Source organism: Danio rerio, chromosome 18 (genome assembly GCF_049306965.1).
Source record: "Danio rerio strain Tuebingen ecotype United States chromosome 18, GRCz12tu, whole genome shotgun sequence".
Taxonomy (NCBI): Eukaryota; Metazoa; Chordata; class Actinopteri; order Cypriniformes; family Danionidae; genus Danio; species Danio rerio.
Window position 1 is genome coordinate 15,759,002 of NC_133193.1, and position 17,033 is coordinate 15,776,034.

At 36.9% G+C, this 17,033-nt stretch overlaps 1 protein-coding gene across 3 annotated transcripts in view; it reads left to right on the forward strand.

The window, feature by feature from the left end:
- Nucleotides 1-16,249, forward strand: part of si:dkey-246g23.2 — an 85,666-nt gene extending 69,417 nt beyond the window's left edge. For all 3 annotated transcript variants that reach the window (XM_073929917.1, XM_017352034.4, XM_073929918.1), the window contains one exon: nt 14,586-16,249. In XM_073929917.1, the coding sequence (XP_073786018.1) occupies nt 14,586-14,760 (175 nt within the window). In that variant the 3' untranslated portion in view covers nt 14,761-16,249. The remainder of the gene's footprint in view (nt 1-14,585) is intronic.
- Nucleotides 16,250-17,033: the final 784 nt, after the last annotated feature.

Below are 17,033 nucleotides of genomic sequence, written 5' to 3' on the forward strand. Positions count from 1 at the left end.
CCATCCACCCATTTCTCTTAACCCAACCTCAGTGTTTTCAAAAGCAATCCAGAAAAAGAAAAGCCCCCCAAGTTTTACCACATTTTCTGATTTTACCACTTCTTCACCCTGTTATTTACTTGTTTATTTTTTTTTTTTTACTGTTTTTGCCTTACTCGCTTTCTGGATTCATTCTTTACCAGACTTGGACCTCAATGTTGCAGTCAACTCTGCTCTGCGTCTCAAGTCCGCCGATGTACATGTTGAGCTATCGGACAAACTGGTAACTGTGGAAAAGCCATCCATTCGAAGAAGCAGTCAGCTGGTACGCGAGAAAAGGAATGCCATCAAACCGCCCTGTAGCTTTTGTTTTAAAGATGAAATAGTCCTACCTAAGTAATTTGCAATCTACAGCAATGTTTATATGACTACATTTCTAGAATAAGCCTATGTTGGTTAAAAATCTGCCACAAAGTCTTTCTTTTTTTTTTTGTTGGGGTAAAAAGAGAAGTTGTGGCCTACGAAACCTAAAGGTTGACGGTTCTATTGCCAGTATTGCCAGGAGCTCTAAATTGCTCTAAAACTCAGTATTGCCTAACCTCTAAATGTTCCCCAGCAAATAGTTTCTGTGTGTGGGGGTGGGGGTGGAGCCACTTATATAATAATATCAGTCAAATATGACTTTTAAGAAAAAAAAAGTATTGGTTCCCATTAAGAAAATATTGGCTTATAAATCACACAGAATTAAGTATTTTCAAAATGCAGATTGCTTCTAGTGAGGGTAGAGCTTAGGGGTAGATTTAGGGTAGGGAATAGAATATACAGAATATATATCTATGGGAAGTCCTTAGAGCGATACTTGTACAAGTAGTGGTACCTGCCTTGCCTCGTGCATGCATGTTTATGTTTTGTGACATACTTTACATAGTTATATGGGTACAATATGGGTATTACAAGAAACTGACTCATTGCCTTTTTCCCCATTTTCGAAAGGCTCATAAATCACTCAGAATGTTTTTTTTTTAAGAAAGGAAAAATGTAGTTTCCTTTGAGGGTCGGAAGAGTGATAGAAAATACACCTTGTACAGTATAAAAACAATGAAAAACTGGAATGTTACATTTTACAAAAACAAATGTGCTTGAAATGAAGCATTCAGTCAAGTTTACATTGTTTTGTAAATTGATTTCCACTTTAATGGAAATATATATAGCGAACTTGATTAATGTAACCATTTAGCAGATAATAGCATGTTTTACTATAGTTTTAAGAGCTAGGGTGCCGCCATCTTGGAATATCACTGTGTCTGACGTCAGTGGGTTGGTTCTGTTCCCTCAGCTGAACAGATGTAGTGTAAGTAATGGACTGAACACGTAGACTGTAAGGTGTAGTTTATAGCGATTTAGTCCACTCTCTGTATTATGCTGCTTGACTGAGTGCTTCATTTCCCCTTTAAGTTCATTGCTTTCAACAGAGTGGGTAAATGCAGAACACAAATTCCTAATAAAATTGACCATAATTTGAAAAGTCTGTCATCTGTATTCAGTGAATAGTGTCCAATAAAGTACATAGTAATGTAGTATATCCTGGAGAAATAGTTGGGTTGTATTCTATCCTAAACATAGCCATTGACTTTCTGAGGCCTGAAAGTGATGCTTCACCTCAACACACATTAGCAAAGTGTCTTTTTCGATCTTTCAGTTGCGATTGCTTAGAGGCATGCAGACATGGAGAACTTTGTCAGTAGAGTTGTTGCCCTCACAGTCATTGGCTGTCATGTCTGGGTTAATTAGAAAAGAAAAAGCTATTGGAGTGGATCCCCACATGACCCAAGGTGAGCGCAGGCACGCCGCCTCCCCTGCGCAGTCCCCATTGATCAGACTGAGCCGTGTGATTGAATTAGAGAAGCCGCTAGCAGCCACGGCTTGCCAGGACCAGTACCGCAACAGAATTATTCACATTCCCTCTAGGGAAAAGCACAGTGGTGTAGAGGAGGAGAGAAAGAAGAAAAAGAAAGCAGCAGAGTGCTGGTGTACTGGGGGAAATACAGAGGAAGGAAAGAAGAAACCACTTTTCAGTTGTCATGACTATTTGTATAACATAATCATACTGTAACTCTTAATGGGTTTGTGTTTACAGAAGTAGAAATGTAGCACTGGGGATGCTGTAAAGTCCAACCATACTCAGACTCCACTTTCATCCTGTCTTTCTGTCTGTCTGTCTGTCCATCCGTCTGTCCTATAACCATCTCAAACTCCACTTTTATTCTATCTATCTATCTTTCTGTCCATCCGTCCATACTATAACCAAACTCAAACTCCACTTCTATTCTATCTGTCCATCCGTCTGTTCGTCAATCTGTCTTTCTGCCTGTCTCTCTGTAACCATACTCAAACACCACTTCTATCTATTCATCCATCCATATCCATCTATAACAATACTTAAACTCCACTTCTGTCCTATCTATCTGTCTGTCCCTCCGTCCGTCCTTTGACCATACTCAAGCTCCACTTCTATTCTATCTATCTATCCGTCCGGTTGTGTTTATAGAAGTAGAAATGCAGCACAAGGTGTGCTATAATGTCCAACCATACTCAAACTCCACTTTCATCTTTATCTATCTATCTATCTATCTATCTATCTATCTATCTATCTATCTATCTATCTATCTATCTATCTATCTATCTATCTATCTATCTATCTATCTATCTATCTATCTATCTATCTATCTATCTATCTATCTATCTATCTATCTATCTAACTATCTATCTATCTATCTATCTATTAGGCTTGGGCGATATTACGGTATTATGGTATACCGCGGGATCTAAAAATAGCAACGGTGTCAGTTTCAATACCGTTATACCGTCATAAAGTATTAAATATCCTTTATTTAATGCCTAAAAAACGTGTGTGTGGTTGTCATCACGGGACAGTGTGGAGGAGAGAGATAGAGGAAGAGGGAGGGGGAGAGGGTGAGAGGGAGAGGGAGAGAGGGACAGGGAGACGTGACGTGACGAGTCGCGCTTCAAAGTGTCCTGCAGTTTGGGAGTTTCGACTGAACAGAAGGGAGACGTGGCTAATATGAACGAGAGGTCTGCATTAGAGCTGAAGATCTTTGCCCGAACCCGGCGAGACCCGAAAAAATCCAAATCCCTGCATTAAAATCCATCCCTGCAAAGGTGAAGCAAATTATGACGAAGTAGTAAAAAAAGATAATTTTGACGGCGGTCAAGCCAGTCAGAAAGAGCGGTTATTCCAGCCGCAGGTATTTAGCGGTCGCTCATACACTGCGTATTACGGTAGAGCCCTAAACCGCAAGCTGACAGGTAAAATGACGAGGCCACTCGCTACCCTGAAACTACGGTCATGGAAAATTAAATGGATGTTCCTGACTGGTATAAGATGAATAAACAATCCTACCTAAAACTTGCAAAATTAGCCAGATCAGAACTCTGCATCTCGGCCTGTAGCAGTAGCAGTGAAACGGTGTTCAGTGCTGCTGGACGCACATGAGAGCAAGACTGCGCTAAAGCCAGTGGATTTAATAATGTTCCTCCACAAACACACGTAGCCTAATCTTGGTGAGTAAAGGGTTTTAAATTATAAATAAATATTAATTAAACCATATAATCATAATGTAGACAGAGTATACAGACTAATGGTGGCATTATTCTTTTAATATTCAGCTTCAATTTAGTTACTGCCAAAATACCCGTCATCATTTAGAGTTTATTTGATTTGTTAAGCAAGATTTCTTTTCATTGGTGTGTTGGCCAATTTAAAGGCTAAGTGCATGTAGACCTATAGAGTGCTGAGATGTTACGATGTTACAGAGGACTTATTTTATTTCTTTGTTCCAACTTTCAAGTGGGATATAGTCTACGTTTGTTACGAATAAATGCTGTTAAAACATATAAATGACTCATTCTTGAAAAAATGCATTAGAGCTGTAAGGGCTCGGGCTTTATAAAGCTGTCAATCAAAATGTACGTGTCGGACTCGGGACCTATCGGGTATAATTTTTATGGCCCGATTACAGCTCTCTGCATTCCCGCGGGAGCCGGCCAGTTTTCTTACGGTGTGGGAGTAAATTTCTGAATAAATCGCGGGAGAGATGTGTGTGTGTTTGTGTAAGACAGAGAAAGTCTCTCTGTCTGTCTGTCTCTCTCTGTCTCTCTCTCTCTCTCTCTCTCTCTCTCTCTCTCTCTCTCTCTCTCTCTCTCTCTCTCTCTCTCTCTCTCTCTCTCTCTCTGCCTAAGGTCGCATAGAAGGTATTCAGTTTCTGAATGGTTTAGGCTCAAGCCAACAGTTTGGTGACGCTGTCTGAGCCTTACGTCATAATTTTTTTTTATTACGCCGGTAATACCGGATACCGGGGTAAAATATGGAGGCAGTTTGACGGTCTCAAAATTTGGACACCGCCCAAGCCTACTATCTATCTGTCTGTTTGTCTGTCTGTCTGTCTGTCTGTCTGTCTGTCTGTCTGTCTGTCTGTCTGTCTGTCTGTCTGTCTGTCTTCTATCATTCTATCTGACGTTCTTTTATTCTGTTGTTCAATCTACCTGTCATTTATCATTCTATCCATTGTTTAATCTTCCTTTTCATCATTCTATCCATCATTCTATCATTGTATTACAATCAGCAATCGGCCTGTCAATCATCCCCTTCCACCGAACTGACTCTATCACTGTCTCTCTCCTCCACCAATAGCTGGTGTGTGGTGAGCGCACTGGCATCGTTGTCCTGTGGCTGCCGTCATTGTATTGCTCTATATATCAATTAATCTGTATATCATTCTGTTGTTCTGTCTATCCTCCTCCAGCTGTGTTCTTTTATGGCTGTTTTGATTGGCTGTGTTTTCATGGTAAGGCAGTGATCTGCGTTAGACCGTTTGTTTGCTATATGGTACACAAACATAATTTGATTCACAGACTTTAATGTCTCCATCAACTTTTCTCTTTCTTTTTCCTTCCAAGTTTCTGCTTTTGTGTAGACTGATTTCTTTCAGAAAGTGTACAAACTCCCCTGTGTTTAAGCCAGATGGATCGATCGACATGCATATTTTATATTCTTTTTGTTAAGAAAGGCCTGCCTTTACCTTCACCAGCTGTTTGATTTCAAATGTGTTGAGTTTTGAAGGACCCGCTTTACCTGCAGCCCATGAATGCTTCATACAAGAGCTTCCTCAGATAGAGTCTCAAGGTTTTGTTTTCATTTTTTTTATTTCCATGGGTGAACAGCGACTAGAAGCAGATTATTAAACTATTTTCTCTTCATTCCCTTTGTGAGCATTTGTTGTAAGTTTTTTTGTGCACTTCTGTCTTTCAGAGGCTTCTCGCTAGTCATGGTTTATCCCTCCATAAAAGTGAACTCGCTAAAGATAAACCGGAGAGACTGTGACAGATACATCTGTGTCAATACATCTGTCTGGAGCAGATCTTCAGGATGTTGCTCTGTCTTAGATGTCTCTAGCAAATGTCAAAACCGAAATCTCATCACAAGTCCAGAAGGCTTGCCTTGCTTCCTATATGTCTAGTGTCTCTGTAGCCTCCAGCAGAACTATCGTTATGAAGTCTGCAGGTTAATCTGACCAGGTAATGTAATGTAATGTGTATTTATATAGCGCATTTATTGTGTATGGCCATACACCCAAAGCACTTCACAATCCACACCACCACCAGTGTGCAGCATCCACTTGGATGATGTGACGGCAGCCACAGGACAACGGCGCCAGTGCGCTCACCACACACCAACTATTGGTGGAGGAGAGAGACAGTGATAGAGTCAGTTCGGTGGAAGGGGATGATTGACAGGCCGATTGCTGATTGTAAGGGCCGATAGAGAGACTTTGGCCAGGACACCGGGGTTACACCCCTGCTCTTTCATGAGAGGTGCTATGGGATTTTTAATGACCACAGAGAGTCAGGACCTCAGTTTAACGTCTCATCCGAAAGACGGCGCCCACTGACAGTGTACTGTCCCCTTCACTTTTACTGGGGCATTAGGACTCACACAGACCACAGGTTGAGCTGGCCTCACTAACACCACTTCCAACAGCAACCTAGTGTTCCCTAATGGTCTCCCATCCAGGTACTGACCAGGCTCAGCCCTGCTTAGCTTCAGTGAGTAACCGGTCTTGGGCTGCAGGGTGATATGGCTGTGGTAGATTAGAAGATTGGAAACCTATCTATCTATCTCTCTTTGTTGGTCTATATATCTGTCTGCCGTTTCGTCCATCCATTCATTTATCTTTTAGTTTCAATTTTAAATAAGCTTTATTAGCATGACTGTGTGTTATCTAGTATGTTGCCTAACTTTCTGTAATCTATATTTTTTGTGGTTCCATTATCCAACTGTAGCATGACTGTTGTTCAGTCTATCAATCCATTCCCCCATCCATCAATTCATACATCTTTTTAATTCATTCATCTGTACTGCCTGTTGTTCCATTTATCATCCGTCCATCTGTAATTTATCTGTTCTATGTATCATCCATCCATCCATCCATCCACCCCTCAATCTGTAATCTATCTGTTGTTTCATCCATCAGTTCATCCATCTATCTGTAATAAGTCTGCTGTTCCATCCATTCTTGCATCCATCCATCCATCCGTCTTTCAATGTATAAAGCTACAGTATTAGTTGTTCTGTCTTTGTATCTGCCTGTCTTCAGGTTTTTGTTTTCTGTTTTTTTTTTTCTTTGTTTTATTTGTATTATTTGACCATGCTCTTGTTTTATCTATAATTAATCTATAATGGGGTTTTTTTATTGTAATGTACATTCTTCTATTTTAATGTTATTCATTTTTTAGTTTGCCATCATTACACCATACTGTCATTCTGTACTGTTACTCTGTCTAGCTATCATTCTATTTTCCTTCCTTCCTTACTTCCTTCTTTCGTTCGTTCGTTCGTTAGTTAGTTTGTTCGTTCCTTCATTCGTTTGTTCATTCATTCATTTATTCGTTCCCTCCTTTCTTCCTTTTTTTTCTTTTTGTCTTTCTTTCGTTCATTCTTACTTTCTGTCTTTCTTGTCCAATGTACCTTTCTTCCTTCTGTCATTCTTTCTTTACTTCCATCCTACTTTCTTTCTTTCTTTCTTTTTTATTTTTTCTTTCTTTCTTTCTTTCTTTTTTCTTTCTGACTAACTTTTTTATTTCATTCTATTTTCCTTCCTTTCTTCCTCCCTTCCCTCGTTCCTACCTTCCTTTCTTCCTTCTTTTCTTTTGTATCAATGTGACTATCCTTTTCTTTCTTTCTTTCTTTTTCCATTCCTTCTTTCCTTCCTTCATTTTTTCTTTCTTTCCTTGCTACCTTCCTTTCTTCCTTTTATTTTGTATCAACGTAACTGTCTTATTCTTTCCTTCTTTCTTTCTTTCTTTCTTTCTTTCTTTCTTTCTTTCTTTCTTTCTTTCTTTCTTTCTCCGTTCTTTCTTTCTCCATTCCTTCTTTCCTTCCTCCCTTTCCTCTTTCTTTCCTTCCTTTTTTCTTCTTTTCCCTCTTTTCTTTCTCCTTTAATTCCTTCCTTCTTTCCTTCTCTCCTTTCTCTTTCTTTCCTTCCTTATTTCCTTCCTCCTTTTTTTCTTCTTTCTTTGTTTCTTTTTTTCCTTCCATTTCTTTTTCCTTCTTTCTTTTTTGTTTACTACTTTCTTTCGTTTCATGTCCTTCTTTCATTTCTTCCATTCGATTCTTTCTTTCCTTCCATTCCTTTTTTTCTTCTTTCCTTCTTTCTTTGCTTCCTACCTTCCTTCTTTCATTCATTCCTTCCATTCCTTTTTTCTTTTCTTTCTTTCTTTCTTTCTTTCTTTCTTTCTTTCTTTCTTTCTTTCTTTCTTTCTTTCTTTCTTTCTTTCTTTCTTTCTTTCTTTCTTTCTTTCTTTCTTACCATTCCTTCTTCCTTTCTTTCTTTCTGTCTGTCTTTCTTTCTTTTTTCTTTCTTTCTTTCTTTCCTTCATTTGTTCATTTATGTCCATCTTTCAGTTTAGAGCTGATAGTGTCAGGTTGAAGAGGATCAATTGAAGGCTTGTCAGGGTTGAGAGCAGGGCTGTTCAGCGTGGACCGAGAGTGCTGTAACCGTGGCCTTAGTTCTCCTAATCAATGCAATAATCACTTCTACCCCTCTCACAGGCCCTGAAGCTCAGCTCGCTGTTTGCTGAGCATTTCTTTCATCTGCTGTCAATCCACAAAGGGCTTGGTGTGGGAGAAGATAGCGGTTTGTTTTTGCGAGCGAGGAAGGGTGTGTTTGTCTGAGAATGAATATTTGAGAACTGTTGCAAGTGTTTCTGTTATCTGGATGGAAGATGGAGAGCTTTTAAGTGCTTTTTTATTGTGTAGCATCACTGTTACCAGTGCTCTTGTGTAGATGACCCAGCCCCCTTAATTACCTCATTAATGTTTCATCCTCATTAATGATGTTTGAAGAAGGTCTCTAGAGTAAACTAATGCAAAAGACGAATGAAGGAGGAAAAGAGAGCGGGATGTAACTTTAAGATCAGATGTAGAGGACATTTTCTCTCCAAGCACATTTCTCTCAGACAGGACATTTTAATGGAGATTTCTGTGTAAGGAAAGTAACATTGTATGAAAAATACATTGTATTTAAAATGGAAATGATCATTTTTGGAATCTATATTTCTATTTTTTTAGACTTGTGGAGTAAAAAATAGTTTCAACATAGTATTGGCATTTTCTACTTTGTGAAATTCAGGGGTAATCAGTTTGGTTGCCAGTATTATTCAACATCCTTAATTTCCTTGTTGTTCTACACAATTCAATTCATGTTTATTTCTATAGCATATTTACAATGTAGATTGTGTCAGATCAGCTTAACATAGAAGTTCTAGTAAATTAAAACTGTCTCAGTCCAGTTTTCAGAGTTGTAGTTCAGTTCAGTGTGGTTTAAATATCAATGTTGGAAGTACAAACACTGAATAGCAAATCCATCGATGTGCAGCAGGTTTAATACAACAAGCGAGCAAATAATGACAGATTTTTAATTTTTGGGTAATCTTACTATGGTTTGTTTTTAGGAAAGAAGTAAATGATTCACGAGTTACAAAGAAATGTTATAATATTTTTTTTACAGAGATCTTTCTAGGATAAAGATTTACATTCATATCTTTATTTTTTTTGAAGTCCAACTAATAAACAATAAAAGCCTTTTTTTAAATTTTCAATAAGGAAAGTGATGCATCCTTTCAGTAGGAATCTTCCATGGCAATACTGGTTTTAGTCAGAGGGATGATAGGTGTTAACAGTGTTCCGTACACAATTAAAATAGTGTTCTGTACAGGGCGCATAACTTCAACTCACTGTCAAAAATGGACATTGTTTTAAGTCTTATTAAAAATCAATGTCAGAATATACTATTATAACACTTATTGTGTTAGACTTGAAGTTAATGTTATATTTAATAACTTTTTATGGTTTATATTTCAGTTTGAAAAGATATATTTTTATATCATGTTTATTTCATTACAGCATGACAATTTAAAATACTAAAACATAAAAATCATGAAAATTGCTCTAACCTAAATGAGCTTTTATGAATTTAAACATCATTACTGCACAAAGATTACCCAAAACAGTGTTTGCAGGCTGTCTCTCAGGTTCTCTCTGGCAGAGAGTTGCACCACATCATTCACAACTGATGTCTAAATATCCCCATTCCAAAGCATTTATTCAGCAAAAGATAATCTTTTTAACAATTTATGATAACATAATATTCATTTCATAAATACTGTAATGCTGTGTGATGCATAAATTAAATGCAAATGCATATTAATGTCTCCCTTCCCAAGCGACAATCGCCCCTTTAGCTTGCTCGCTGTCTATTTTCAAGCATATATATATATATATATATATATATATATATATATATATATATATATATATATATATATATATATATATATATATATATATTAGGGGTGTAACGATACACAAAAGGCACGGTTCGGTTCGGTTCATGGTTTTGGAGCCACGGTTCGGTTCGGTTTCTGTTTGCTGTGGGGTTAGGGTTGATGTCATGTTAACAGCAATGCTAAGGGACAATTCACTTAATAACAAGAACATCTTACCTTTTTCTTTATTAACTTTGTCATCGCATTTTTAGTACAGTCAGGATACCCAAGTAAACAACTAGAATTAAATAAATACCTCCAATATAGACTAGTCAGAAAAAAACTATTCTCTTTAGTGCAGCCATCTCAACTAAGTAAACTAAAATTAAATAAATAACTGCAGTGTAGACTAGTGAAAGATCTTCTTCAAAAACACCATAATATCCACATTCTCTGATGAGAGGCTTGATCTCTGTGCTGACACAGACGCTCATTTTTGATTATATGGTTTCATTTAGATAGATAGGTTTCCGTTCAAATTAATGAAAAATATACATATAATGTGTTTGTAAAGTGTTTTTACATGACATATTCACCAGTAAAATACATTGCAGTTGTGTCTGAAACTAATGTTAGGGTTGTAGCCGGCTGTATGTTTGCCTCCTGATCTCTCTCTCTCCCGCTCCCTCTATGCCGGTCATTTATGTAGGTCCGCCTTCACGACAGCTGATGCCTGTCATTTCTGTAGGTCCGCCTTTTTGACAGCTGATTGGTCAGGAGACCGATCTATCATCATTTGGCGACACAGCGCGGGAATGTAAAAAGCTTGTCAGGAAGAGCGGGAGAGAGAGCGCTTTTTCCTTTGATCTCGTTTTTCGTGTATTTTTCTGACATGATTATGATTTTCGTTGTTTTTGCTTAACTTTCGTTTGGGTAAAATTATTTTGCATTACTTTTTCCCACTTTAAGAAATTTTGTGAGATTTGTACTTTTTTATTTTAATTGATTTGTATATTATTTTTTAGCACCGACAATATAGCTGTATCTCCTCAAGTTCAGTCTTAGTGTAAGGTGGATAGGGAAAATGTCATACGATTTCCATTTTGCAAACACGTAGAAACTGTATTGTTAAAGACATCAGGTAAGAGGTGAAGGTCATCTTTGTTTATTTTATTCAGTATAGGGAAGAATGCGGCGCACGGCGCTGAAGATCTTTTTTTCTTTTCATCAGTTTTAGTGAGGTAAGAGGGGTTATTCATGAGTTAGAATTGTTTTATTATATTTATTTCTTTTGTTTCTCTTCACTATCACCCCCTTGCTCGTTACTTTGTTACTTTATTATATTATTTTTATTAGTGTAAATATTTCTCTTTTTTTGTATATTTGGGCATTATTCTGGTTTTACTTTTGTACATTAAATCACTTTTGTTGGCAGTTCTGTTGCTTACACCCTCACATTGTGAAATTACCACACTTTTTAAATGTTTTTCCTTACAAGTAAGTTTCGTGAAACAGTTGAGACAGACAGGCAGGCGCTTTGTCTACGACTCGAATTCTATTCCTGTACTCAACTGGAAAACCAAAATGTTTCCACACAGATGACTTAAATGTGTCTGGGGATCTGCAATCTCAGTACTATGTGAAGCAGCCATCCTGCGTCCAGTAGTAACGAGTGTGATGCTTACTCAAGTCACATGACATAACATGCACTAAAATACTAACTTTAGAATATGATATTTAGAACAAATTCTCATCATTACTAAAACAATTTAATCAAATATGATATTAAAGATGTGTTTAAATTGGTTCAATTAGTTAGAGACAAGTGACGTCAACCTCAACAATGGGCAGCAGGGGGCGTGAGAGTACTGCGGTACGCCACGAGAGTTTCGCGATACGTATCGTGGTTGGTGTATCGCGATATTTCGGTTCGGTTTTAATATCGTTACACCCCTAATATATATATATATATATATATATATATATATATATATATATATATATATATATATATATATATATATAATTTTTTTTTTATTTATGTATTTTTTTTTAAAATCAAAACTAATAAACCCCTTGTGATTTTTTTTTTTTTTTTTTTTTTTTTTTTTTGTAAATATTTCCCAAATTATGTTTAACAGAGCATGGACATTTTCACAGTATGTCTGATAATATTTTTTTTCTTTTGGAGAAAGTCTTATTTCTTTTATTTTGGCTAGAATAAAAGCAGTTTTTAATTTTTCAAACACTATTTTAAAGACAAAATTATTTGCCTCTTTAAGCTATATATTTTTTTCAATAGTCTACAGAACAAACAATAATTATATAATAACTTTCCTAATTACCCTAACCTGCCTAATTAACCTAGTTAAGCCTTTAAATGTCACTTTAAGCTGTATAGAAGTGTCTTGAAAAATATCTAGTAAAATATTATTCACTGTCATCATGGCAAAGATAAAATAAATCAGTTTTTAGAGATGAGTTATTAAATATCATCTAATAAATGTCCTTTTAAATGCACATTTTTTTTAAAGTGTCTTGCAATAAATTTAAATTTTCTTGGTGCAGGAACTAACAGTCTTTTCTGGTGTTTAGGACTTGTATGAGTCTAATCTTTGTGATTTAGCAGGGCAGTGTCCATAACAAACCCTTGTAGCACCGTAATGGATCTGAGCGCCAGATAAATGATATTTCACGCTTCTGCTAACAAACACAGCTCCTCCTGCCAACAAATGTTCCAGCATCTTCATTTACAATCACCACAGCAATGCACAAACAGTAATAAGGAAGAACATAATGCACTAGTCAATGTCATGTCAAGACGGGTGGCTTTGCAACATCAAAAAGACAAGCAACCCATTGCATTATTGTAGAGTTGTCTGCTTCCGCTGCCCTGTGGTGTTTAAAAGACTAATTTCTCTTGTCAGGACGACCACCAGGAGTGTAAAAAGTCCACTGCTCATCTCTCTCTTTACACCACCTTTCCATCCATACACCTGAATGAAATGAATGAACTCGTTCAGCATAAATACCGCTGAGAACGCAGCATCTCTCCTATTGCTCAGGAACATTTTGGCTGCCTCCTGGAAGTTTTCAAAGCCTAACTTTTCTCTGCTTTTCAGAAAGGAAAAGTAGGTTTTGACATTTGCAAAATACTGTACTTTGGTGGTTCCTCCAAGCATCCCGCAGGTGATTCAGTCCTTTCTAGGACTAATAAAAGAGCAGGTTATGTCCAAGGATGCACTGTTCGTCCTGTGTCATTACCTCAAACGGGCATATGGACATTTCAGTGTAAATACTGCGGCATAAAATGAATAAATTGATCTATTTATACCATTTAAGAGCCTATATATTACTATAGTTAGACAAATTATTTAAAAAAAAAAAAAAAAAAAAAAAAAAGAATTTTTTAAGGATGCACCGAAATAAAAATTCTTGGCCGAAAACCTAAACACCAAAAAAATTATGCCAATTATTAGTACTAATGCATTTATGGCCATGACTGTGTAACCTTGCTAAAATCAAGACACTGCAATTGCATAAATTAAAATTTGAAGTTTCAAAGAATAAATACATTACAAGTTCTGAAAATATTTATATACAGTTGAAATCAGAATTATTAAACCCCCTTTGATTTGGGGTTTGGGACTGAAGAAAGTCTTTTATTTTGGCTAGAATAAAAGCAGTTTTTAATTTTTGGGTTATCACTTCTGGAGATGGGAACGTATTACAGTAAGAAATAGGAATTTTATTTTAGTTGTCGCGTACTGAAGAGCGGGGATTTGGGGTGGGTTGTTGCAACTGAAGAGCGAAGGGGGGGTTGTTGCAAACTAAAAAGGGGGTTGAAGGTTTGTCGCGGGGGCACTTCAGATCATTTTGGAAGGACACTTTCTATTCAAGACTAAAAAGGGCATGTGCACTGCACAGATTGAGCCCTATGTGTGCACGCGCCTGAACAGCACGATTCTTGAGATTATTTTAGGGACAACTTAATTGTTTTATGTTAATCCACTTAAATTTATTAAGTTAACTTAATCAATTTGTGTTGGGACAACATGAATTGTGTGGAACCCTGCATTTTATTTATTTAATTATTTATTTATTTTTGTCCTGTTTTTATTGTCAAGTTTCACCTGTCATGATTTTATATAAATTATTTTGTGTCTTTTACAGGGTTGGCTTTGTGTCACTGAGATACTATTGTAACTTTTATTATTAGTTATAATTTATACTCTTTCTTCTTATGTAGTTAATTTTTTATGTATGTATTAATGGATTTATTTTCAGTTCATTATTATAACCCTGCCTCTGCAACTAGCTGAAACAAAAGCAAGCTTACTAGTTATATACTTATGTACTTATGATTTATTTTATTTCAATTGACAAAACTTGAAATACTCTATATACATATTAATTTCAATTACCAAAATACTTTATGGTGTTTATAGTTTTATTATTATTGCAATAACCCCAGTCCCCTAGATTCTATTTAGCTGAAATCTGCACTCCACTTCACTCAATCGCGTAAGACGTCAGTGACTTGTAAATGTGAGATATACAGATAAACGACTTTATCAAGAAGGTGGACAGGTCTTTGTACGAAACATTAGTCTGATGCATTGGCGACGCCTTTTAAAAGGTTTGGAATGAGGTTCATTCATCAGAACTTTATAGCTGATCTGCTGAGACTTTTAAAATACAGCATACATTTCTGAATGCTTCAGTAAACGCTCTCATTTTCTGTCTGTCTCCTTCTTTTTCAGCGTAAAGATGGTGCTTTTATGGACCGCCGGTGACGTCTTTAAGACCACATATTTTGTGATCAATGAAAGCCCTGCCCAGTTCCTGGTTTGTGGTGCGGTGCAGATTTTAATTGACATTGCTATCCTGCTCCAGGTGGGCTACTATGGCCAGGACTCCAGAATCAAACTTGGCTAAGCAAAGTGTGATAATTATGCTCATCAACTCTTCTAAAAGGGCATTATACATGATGTATTTGATGTTTGTTTGTTTGTTTTGTTTTTTTAAATACAAAGTGGGATTCAAAGTTTGAGAGTACTTATATCTCATTTATTTCTCGAGTATTTTATCATTTTTATCACATATTTGCCTCAATCTTTTGAATCCCACTGCATATTTATGTATATTTTTTATCTTTAAGTTATGTTAAAGTATGCAATTTAAACAAAACTTAATTTGCCTTCAATTCATTAACTAGACATCCTTATCCCCTTTTTTAATGTCGATGTGGCCAGGAAGACATTTAACCTTACTACATCCTTCCAAACGAATGATCCCTCACCTTGTTATTTCTGCAGTATTTGTCTCTTTGCTAGCTTTTTTGAACGTCAGTATGCTCTTAGTGCAATTGAAGTGCTGGGAAATGCATGTGCCAAATGCATCTGCAACAAACTGAACTCAAACCGCTAGCTCATTTATCAACCATTTGAGGTCCTTTTTCATTTCAGTGCACTTAAATCATTGTTACTCGCATAGTTGCACATGAAAATCCATATTTTAAGCGGCAGATTAATGTAAGACTTTCAAACCTGAACCTTTGAGTCAAAACAAGTTGCTGATGAATGTTTTTTGTTACTTAACTTTAATTACCACACCATATGCGCAGAAATACCTGAGGGTATACTATAAATATGGAATATACAACTGATAAATCATGTCTGATTGTTTTGCAAACTTGAAAAACAGATGGATTTGTTCAGTTTCATTATGACAGATCAATACTCGCTCTTTGGCAAAGTAATTCTGGGAGGGCAGCTATTAGGTCAACCTCACACTCTCAGCCTCAGGGGATGCACTGTCAACTGATGCTAGAGGCTGTGGTCTTTAACATTAATTTAACCATCTCTGCCTTTCACGCCAATGATAGTTTAAATCCTGCTCAGAGCAAGGCAAGTTGAAGTGAAGGGGTTACATTGGTGCTGTGACCTAGCTGAGAACGAGGGCCAATTTATAATTCTGCATCGAGTGCAATGTGGGATATGCATATGTTCGAAGGCTTCACTGTACCCTGATGCAGACTCTAATGTGCAGCTCTTGAAAAATGTAACTAATTTAGATTTTAAAGAGTCTAAAATCCTGTGAAGGAGGTCCGTATGCTATGTGCCCCCTCCCCCCAGTGTAGTTTGTGTTTAATCTTACATACTTTTGATTTGTGTTTATTTATGATCAAAGTTGTACTTCTTTCAGTCCCGCCTCACGAACTCAAAACACTGGCATGGAAACTTTACACAGTGGATAATAGAAACCTCACTTCCTCCTAGCATATCTAAAATGTTATTGCAGAGCAAGACAGGCAGAAGTTAGAGTAATAATGCTTTTAATGACTTCTGATACTTGCAGGGGGTGTGCCATGGCGAAATGGGATCTCTTGACTTCAATACTATCTCATGACAATTTGTAACTTTTTTTATTTAGTGGCTAATTCGTATGAATTTGTACTATCTCATTCATACAATTTAGTACGCTTTGGGTTTAGGGGGCAGGGTTGGGTGCCTTGCCTCCTTTTTAAAATTGTGCATTTTTATACGGCTGAACCAAGCGGCAACCTCCCGCTCTCCCTCAGGAAGCCAATACGGAAGTAACTAAAACTGCAATTCATCCGAAATTTCGCTAGTCCTGGCCGCTCCTGACTCCAAAACAGAGCAAATTTCAATTGAGCCCACTAGGGGTGTAACGATATTAAAATCGAACCAAAATATCGCGATACACCCACCACGATACGCATCGCGAAACTCTCGTGGTGTACCGCGGTACTCTCACGCCCCCTGCTGCCCATTGTTGAGGTTGACGTCACTTGTCTCTAACTAATTGAACCAATTTAAACACATCTTTATTATAATATTTGATTAAATTATTTTAGTAATGATGAGGATTTGTTCTAAATATTATATTCTAAAGTTAGTATTTTATGCATGTCATTTCATGTGACTTAAGTAAGCATCACACTCGTTACTACTGGACGCAGGATGGCTGCTTTACATAGTACTGAGATTGCAGATCCCCCAGACACATTTGAGTCATCTGTTTGGAAACATTTTGGTTTTCCAGTTGAGTACAGGAATATAATTTGTGTCGTAGACAAAGCACACGCCTGTCTGTCTAAACTGTTTCACGAAACTTACTTGTTAGGAAAAACATTTAAAAAGTGTGGTAATTTCACAATGTGAGGGTGTAAGCAACAGAACTGCAAA